This window comes from Nerophis ophidion, unplaced genomic scaffold (assembly GCF_033978795.1).
Source record: "Nerophis ophidion isolate RoL-2023_Sa unplaced genomic scaffold, RoL_Noph_v1.0 HiC_scaffold_127, whole genome shotgun sequence".
NCBI classification, from domain to species: Eukaryota; Metazoa; Chordata; class Actinopteri; order Syngnathiformes; family Syngnathidae; genus Nerophis; species Nerophis ophidion.
In genome coordinates, this window is record NW_026907049.1 from 14,766 (window position 1) to 23,775 (window position 9,010).

The window sequence follows — 9,010 nt, forward strand, 5'->3', positions numbered from 1 at the left end:
GATGAACAGTGAGGTACTGCGTGCAATGCTGAAGGCTCGGAACAAGGCGTTTAAGTCTAGCGACATGGTAGCAGTAAAAACAGCCAGAGCTAACCTGAACCGTGCCATTAAGGTTGCAAAGGTGCTCACAGTCAGAAAGTGCAGGACTTCTTCCAGAACCCCACGAACACTCGACAAATGTGGCAGGGCATACAGGTCATCACGGACTATAAAGCTGCCCCCCATCCCTGTGACAACAGTATCAGCTTCCTAAATGACCTAAACAACTACTTTGAAAGGTTTGAGGCACTTAACACCCCTCCGGCGAGAACATCCATCACTCCGGCGAGAAAAAACACCCCTCGCTCTGATGAGCAGCCGCTCAACTTGGACACAGCGGATGTCCTGAATACCCTGAGGAAAGTGAACCCCCGGACCTGATGACATTCCGGGCCAGGTGCTTCAGGGATGTGCAGACCAGTTGGCGGGGGTTCTCACAGACATCTTCAACATCTCGCAGGGAGGTGGTGACACATCTGGTTGACTGGTGCAGAACCAACAACCTGGTCCTGAACGTCGACAAGACCAAGGAGATCATCGTTGACTTCAGGAAGCACCGGTCCAGCCACACTTCACTCTTCATCAACGGCACAGCGGTGGAGATGGTAAGCAGCACCAAGTTCCTGGGGGTGCAGATTACTGACAATATAACCTTGTCCCTACACACCGGAGATCTTGTAAAAAGAGCTCAGCAGCGCATGCACTTTTTGCGTCGGATGTAAAGAGCACAGCTCCCTCCCCCCATTCTCAGCACATTCTACAGAGGAACTATAGAGAGCCTGCTGACCAACAGCATCTCTGTCTGGACTGGAGCCTGCAATGGCTCAGACTGGAAGTCTCTCCAGAGAGTGGTGAGGACGACGGAAAAGATTATCAGGTACCTGAGGCAGAGCAACAGTCCCAGAGCATGATTGACCCCCCACCATGCTTAACAGTAGGAATGGTGTTCTTCTCTTTGTAAGCTTAATTTTTTTCTCCTCCAGACATAACGTTGATTCATAGGCCCAAAGAGTTCCAGTTTTGTCTCATCACTCCATAGAACAGTTTCCTAAAACATTTGGGGTTTGTCCAGATGATTTTTTGGCATACTGGAGTCTATTTTTCTTGTGCCTGGTAGTCAGAAGTGGGGTGCGCCTGGGAGTTTTGGCATGGAGGCCTTCATCTCGTAGTGCGCGCCTTATTGTCTGGGACGAAACCTGCGTTCCCCCCTCTGCAATGTCCTGTTGTAGTTCCTCAGTTGTTACCCGGGGGTTTTTCATCACTGTACGCACACAGCATCCTCTTTCTACCACGCCCAGGTAGTGTTTCCACTGTGCCTTTAGCTTTAAACTTGCCAATTATGCTCCCAACTGTGTCTCTTGGAATGTGTAATGTCTTTGCTATTTTCTTATATCCATATCCTTTCTTATGAAGAGAAATTACCTCCTCTCTTGACTTCTTTGACCACTCCCTGGACTTCACCATGTTGCAAATACACCATTGACCATCTACAAGAAGCTGAGCGTCAGTCTTTTTCAATCACTTTAATTGTTGCTCGTTATGGTTCTAATCACATCTACAGGTGTGTTCAACACCTGATTGAAAAGACCTTATTCAAGTTCTGTTCTTAAGAGTTATGATCTGCAAGGGGTTGAATAATTTTGTCAATGAGATATTAAGAAAAATGTCCTTTTTTGGTATTTTGTAAAATACAGTGTTACGATTTGAGTTGCATTTGTCTATTTGAAACATCTTTATTTGATATGACTATAAACAAAATACGGAATAAATGTCCAACTTGCTAAAACACCAAAATTGTGTGGCGGTTTAATAATTTGGATCACAACTGTATATCTGCACCTTATTGTTTTTTTTATCCTGCACTACCAAGAGATAATTCAACAAAATTGCGTTCTTATTTGTACTGTAAAGTTCAACTTTGAATGACAATAAAAAGGAAGTCTAAGTCTAAATATCTTATAAAAAAATAAAATCATTTTTTTATTTGGATTTAGTTACTTCTCCGCTGTCCATCAATGTCTCAACACCTTTGAGAGATTATTTAATCTAGTTCATTTCTACTAATTAGCTATGTTTTGTTGATATCAAACATCAGAATCAGACATACTTTATTAATCCCTGAGGGGAAATAAACATTTTCAGCACAATCCCATTCAAGGTCAGACAAACATTCCAGGGAGACAGAACAGGATCGCTGACGGGTCTGCCAACTTGCGGCGCCCCTTGCAAAAAAGGTGAGATACATACAGGTAAACAAGTGGGGGCAATGTGAGAAAAAATTAAAAATCGGTCTCAGCCTGGGCCCCTGGAGAGGGGGTCCAGACTGAGGCCAAGGGAATAAAACAACTTATAGCCCTAGCATACATCCCTCTTTCATGTGTAAGAGGGAAACATCAAAGAAGACAAAGGACATTAAAAGAGCAGAGCTGATGCAACCAGCCACTTCTACATACATACATGAATAAAAAGTAAAAGAAACAAATACACTGTGGTGGCTTTTGCGGTGTCCCACGCCATCGTCTGCTGGGGTGGAGGGAGGATGGCCAGAGACGGGAGCAGACCCAACAAAGCAACCAAGAGAGCCGACTCCACTCTCGGCCGCCGACCAAGTCTCGGCCAGTGTCCAGTCCGCATGGATGAGTGAGGATACGTCCAAGGAGACCGAGGTGTCCGATACCTGCTCATTCAGCCAAGACACTGTGAAGCTTTTCCGTCCCGGCGCTCAGTGCTAGCTCCGCAGTCCTGTCTCTTCATCTGCATCTCCTCCAGTCTCTCCAAACGGATTCTGGTGTGGCAGAGACCCAGCAGCTGGTCTCCATGGCCAAAACGCTCCAAGGAGGCAGATCCAGAAGTTCACAAAAAAGCTTCGCAGAAGTCACGAAAGTGCCACCCCTTGTCACACAGTCCCAAAGGGTCCGGACCAAAAGGCAAAAAAAAAAATATATATATATATATGTGTATATATATATATATATATATATATATATATATATATATATATATATATATGCATATGTATATGCATATGTATATAAACACATGAAAAGAAGATGGAAACACTAAAGGATGACACAAGAGCACAGAGCTCCTGCCAACAGCAGCCACTACAGGGTCGCCATCTTGGGGGGGGAAAAAAATGCAGCATACAAGCTACAACAACACAGAAATCGTAAAAGTTTCCTAAAGGAAAATGTTCATATTTAAATAAGTAGAGTAAATAAATCATAAACAGGATTTTACAGTTTAAATGCAAATGTTGATGCTCCTCTTAGACACTGTTCTTTGTTCTCTTTCGGGTGTACAAGCAGCTGTCTTGTTTGTATGTAAGTGTTTTACTGCTGTGTTTATTTTTTTCATGAGTTTTTGTATTGCTTCGCTGATGTACCGTATGGTTTTGACATCTTGAAAGTCAACGTGGGGACTGATAAAATCCTCAGAGACATTATCAGAATATATGCAGGACAAAGTGTCATGTGACTGGGTAAATCTGGACTTTTCTAAAGCATTTGTTCGTCTAACTTGTGTATTGAAGAACATTTCCCTGAGCAGCAAGAGCGGACCTCAAGGATGGAGCAGAATCAGTCACAACCCCTTATATTAAAAAGGAAATGGAGGTTCTGCAGTACCCCAAGATTAAAGAGGAAGAGGATTCAAAGCAACCCCACATTAAAGGGAAGGAGGAGCCAGATAGCTCTCACATTAAGGAGAAAAATGAATCACAGCCCTCCCTTACCTTACAGAGAAAGAGGAGTCACAGCTCCACTCACAATAAAGAGGAAGAGTAGGACTCACTGACTTTTTGCTGCGTCAACACAGAAAAAGGTTAAGTGAAATAACTTAGATGTTAACTATCGGTCAATAATGCTTGTCTTTCTCTCAGACAGACAGGGCTTTACTGTCCGTAACACACACACGCACGCACGCACACATCGCAAAATGAGCTAACGTTACGCTAAAAGCTAATCAGCCTTCACCTCAAGGACTGTGAGCGAGCTGAGCTACCGCCTATACCTCCAGATCGTCAACGGGCTCATAGTGATGTTACAAGTAGTTGACTGGGAGGTGTTTATTATGATATGGGGATCGTCCGCTGCATTATGCTCACCTGCTGAACACCTTTCTGCTAACATGCACCGTCTCTCCTCTCTGCCTGCCTCTGCCGTGAGCCCTGATTCCATGCACTCTGAATACGCACTGCTGATTGGCTCTTACCGCTTTGCCTGTAACCAATCAGATGGTTGTGTGGGTGGGACAATGCTGGGGGCTGCAGAGACATAGTGACAGAGGCAGTATGAAGCGTACCAGCTTGTTAAGACTTTAGTTTAGCACAAAATGATAATATCAATACGTCTAATGAAGTCAAATACAAATAAGGCAACCAGAGAAGTATCGTACACTTCTCTTTTGTAAAGTAAATGTGAACATGCGATATGGGCATCTACATCGACTATATGATTTGCCTGAGAAGCCGGACAGGACAAAAAAACAAAAAATGTTTTGTTTTTTTTAAGACTTTAGTTTAGGCGGTGGGTAATGTGTTGATGTTGTTAAGGTGGCCTGGCAGTATAGCTCGGTTGGTAGAGCGGCCATGCCAGCAACTTGAGGGTTCCAGGTTCAATCCCAGCTTCTGCCATCTGAGCCATTGTGTCCTTGGGAAGGACACTTTACCCACCTGCTCCCAGTGCCACCCACATTGGTTTAAATGTACACTTCCACGTGATGTAGAACAGTAGTACCACATTTTAAACATACACACACATCTAAAGAATATAAAAATAAATATATTTGGTGGGCCAAACAAAATGACTCGGCGAAACAATGTTTGGTATGGGCCATATGACTTAAAATCTATATCTTAATAACAATATATGTCACGATATATCATTTGGTATATGATTGCTAATAGAAGAATTTCCAAATGGGTTACAAAAGCTCCTAATTTGGCAGCTGACATTTGCAGTAACATATTGTGTCTTTTCTAATTGTATTAATTTGGCGAAACAATTATTATTAATGTACTTGTTTATTTACTGTTAATATCTGGTTGCTTTATTTGAGAAAATAATACTGGAAATGATGAAATATTTTACTGCATATTTCATCAACTAAATTAGGAGCCTGTGTAGCCTGTTTTAAAACGGTTCTATTAATAATTCTATAAGAAATAATATATGACAGAATCAATTTTAAACCATCAACCGTCTATCCATAGTATAAAGTCCTGTTGTGCTGGTTTGTTTTTCCTTTCCTGTGAATAATGTTGTAAAGAGCAGCGTGTTTGTGCATCACTGAGATTTCAAAACAGTTCATACGATAACTTGTTTTTCCTAAGTGCATGTAAAAGTACTGAATGCATTGCGTGACTGAGCACAGATGGATGTTTCTAAAACGTGTTTGTCTTCTTGTGGCCTGCAGACGTCTGTGAAGAACATCTTCTCCCTGAGCAACAGAAGTGGAGCTTCAGGATGGAGCCACAGCCCTCCCACATTAAAAAGGAAAAGAAACACCCACTGATCCCCCATTTTAAAGCGGAAGAGGATGACCCACTGACCACTCACATCAAAGAGGAAGAGGAGGACTCATTGACCCCCAATTTTAAAAAGGAAGAGGAGAAGCCACTAATAACCCATTTTAAAGAGGAAGAGGGGGACCCACTGACACCCCATTTTAAAAAGGAAGCGGTGGATCCACTGAGCCCTCACATTAAAGAGGAAGAGCCACTGATCCCGCACATTAAAGAGGAAGAGGAGGAAAAGGGCATCAGTCAGCCTAAATGGTTGGAGGAGTTCCCAGTGACTGGTGTCCCTGTGAAGAGTGAAGATGATGAGGTGAAAGGTGAAAGTGAGGAGAGGGGAGGGGGGGAGCCTCCAAGCAGCAGCTCAACACAACACATGACAACAGAAGCTGATGGAGACCACTGTGGAGGATCACAAGCAGACAAGCTCTTAGCTCCACTATCAGATAGTGAGGACACAACGTCACACTCTCCTGACACTGATGATGAAGACTCTAAAGATGATAAGACATGTCACACTGACAACACTCACTTCACATCTTCTCACTCTCACAAAACATTTAAATTCCATTGTCATCTGAAAAGACACATGAGAATACACACTGGAGAAAAACCTTTTTCATGTTCAAACTGCGGTAAACATTTTACTCAGAGGCCAGATTTAAAAGTACACATGAGAACACACACTGGAGAAAAACCTTTTTCATGTTCTATCTGTGGTAAAGATTTTACTCAGAGGCCACATTTGAAAGTACACATGAGAACACACACTGGAGAAAAACCTTTTTCATGTTCAATCTGCGGTAAAGATTTTACTCGAAGGGAAAATTTCAAAAAACACATGAGAATACACACTGGAGAAAAACCTTTTTCCTGTTCAATCTGCAGTAAATATTTTGCGCAACGGCACTATTTGAAAGAACACGTGAGAACACACAGTGGAGAAAAACCTTTTACATGTTCAGTATGTTGTAAAAGTTTTTTACAAAGTCAGCATTTGAAAAGACACACGAGAAGACACCCAGGAGAGAAAGTGTTGAGTTGCAGTGTGTGTGGTGAAAGATTGTCTTCTAAGTACCAGTGTAAGAAACACAAGTGTGCTGGTGACAACAGCAGCAGCAAATGAAACTGCAGGATTTCAAATAAACTGTCAAGACTTTAACTTTGACCTTCTAAAAACATCAGCACATAGTTTCTAAGATTTATAGATGAGGTATTTTAGATTATTGCCTTTTTTCAGTCAAGTACTACACATGACAAGTGTTTTTTAAAGTTGTTCATGATTTATCCCCCTTTTTTAGAATTCCTCAAACATTATCAATTTCAGAAAACATGGGAACATTTGGAATGTTTGGGAAAAGTTAATTATGTACATCATCCCACAGAGCTTTACTGTACATCCATCCATTTGTTCTACCACTTGTCTCTTTCATTTTATATGTATAGCATTTAATCACATAGTTGTCCGCCAAAGGGTGTTGCGTTTTGGAGGAACTCCTTCTGTCAGAGTGCTGTTCACACTTCTTTTACTGCGGAAATCTACTCACAAAAACAATCCAAACAGTAGGAAACAAAAAACGATGGTGCGAAAAAGAGAAGACTAAATGTGCATTTTGGAAAAAATAACAAAAGCTACTTCTATACACAAATAAAGTCAACTTGGTTTGGAGTTACAAGACGTGCACACTACACAACAACACCAAGATGGATGGCACTGGGAATGGCCAAGGTAGCAAAATACTCAAAGCATGTAATCAACTGGCGTGGAGTGGAATCGCCGAGTGCCATCCAGCTGTCAAGGTGCTGCTTAAGTAGCACCAGGGTCAATTGGAAGCAGCTGTGCACGTCCCACAACTCCGCCCACAAAGGCAACACAGGAACTCTAGGAGGAAGGAGAAATGTAAGAACAAGGTCAACTGCACCAAAAGACGAAAACTGACTGTTGGAGCCAAATTTCCTTATTTGCTTATATTGTTTTTATTTTGTTTTCTCTGATTGATAGCTGGCTTCAGTTCATGCTGAATGTCCCTTTCTGCAGATTGCTCCGCCCACTTCCTGTTGAGAACCAGGAAGTGTTGACAGGGATGGGACAGTTGCTATGGTGCGGTTGCCATGGTAGCCTCCTTTAATTGTGTTCAGCTGGGAACACTGGGGGGTGATTGCATGGAGGACAAACAGTTTTGGAGCGTGTGGTGTGGTGTGTGGTCAGGTCTCACTGCTGTGACAATGTGCCATTCAAGCCAAGGTCAGCATACATAATGTTCTAGAACCTACTTTTCATTTCATTTTGATAGCTTGGAATAAAGGGATTGTCATATCCAAACACATTTCTACAGTACTGGACATTCAATCATCAAACTGGTCAACACAGTATCAGTATCAGTATCAGTATCAGCCCAAAGGTAAGTGCTGTACAATGACAATAAAATGCCTCGTAGCCGATTACACAAATGTGATCAATTCATCTTGATACTGTCCTGCCACAGTGAATAGGTTTCCCTTTTTAAAAGGGCAAATTCCTCCCAGGGTCTTTTGTCCTAATGACTGTCTGGATAAAGTGAGGAGAATATAATATAGGAAAACAATTAATTGTTAAAAATAAACTAGAATAAATAACACATTTTTACAGTTAGCTAAATTGGACAGAACACCTGCATCATCTTCTCAACAACACCCACATTCTTACAAACAACATATTTAAGAATGGTGGTGTTAAATACAAAATGCATTCAGATACAAACAATTATTTTTGATGTTTACTCTATTAAAGGACATATATGTGCACATGTATGCACTGATTAAAAATACAGAACAATAATGCCCACGTTTAGACTTTCTCCATCAAACGCCATCTTGCTTTCTCCTCTTTTCTATTTCCAGCAGACTAGTAGAACATCTTAGGTGTATTGCTGCCCTCCACAGTCTATTAACAAAATGTCTTCCTTCTGTCCTATGGCCCACACTACAGACTTGGACACAAACAGGAGAGAAAGTAAAAAGCAGCTTTAAGGAGGTCAAAACAAAATGTATGCATTCTTTCCAACGGCCGCTGGGTGGCAGCAGAGGCTCCATGTATCACCTGAAGAAACATTTGACTTCTGACCTTTCCACATTATTTCTCTCATCTTTACTGCTGGAGTTCAGCTCACTGAGGATGTAAGCTACATTTTGGTATCTTAATTATCTTTAATTATTCATAAACAGGCTTAAAACAAACCATTATTATCATTACTGCCTCATTTGTTTCACTCTCTACTAATTAAAACTATTCTAGCATGAAAACATTCAGGATGTTCATACACACAATATTACACATCCCCAAACGTACCAATTTATTATGGTATTCATATCATACATTATTACTTTGAATATTCACATGTTTATAACAGTGCTGACAATTTAAATTCCCTGTGGGGATTAATAAAGTATTTCTGATTCTGATCATTACATCACTCT

At 41.4% G+C, this 9,010-nt stretch overlaps 1 protein-coding gene across 1 annotated transcript; it reads left to right on the forward strand.

Moving 5' to 3' along the window:
- Positions 1-521: 521 nt before the first annotated feature.
- Positions 522-7,881, forward strand: LOC133547491 (zinc finger protein 25-like). Its single transcript, XM_061893179.1, has 2 exons — positions 522-644; positions 5,455-7,881. Exon 2 carries the CDS (start codon positions 5,505-5,507, stop codon positions 6,678-6,680), a length of 1,176 nt encoding a protein of 391 aa, XP_061749163.1. The 5' UTR covers positions 522-644; positions 5,455-5,504; the 3' UTR covers positions 6,681-7,881.
- The last annotated feature ends 1,129 nt before the right edge of the window (positions 7,882-9,010 follow it).

Excerpts from the sequence above, each read along its gene's own strand:
- LOC133547491 (XM_061893179.1), top strand. The coding sequence starts at position 5,505 with ATGGAGCCACAGCCCTCCCACATTAAAAAGGAAAAGAAACACCCACTG.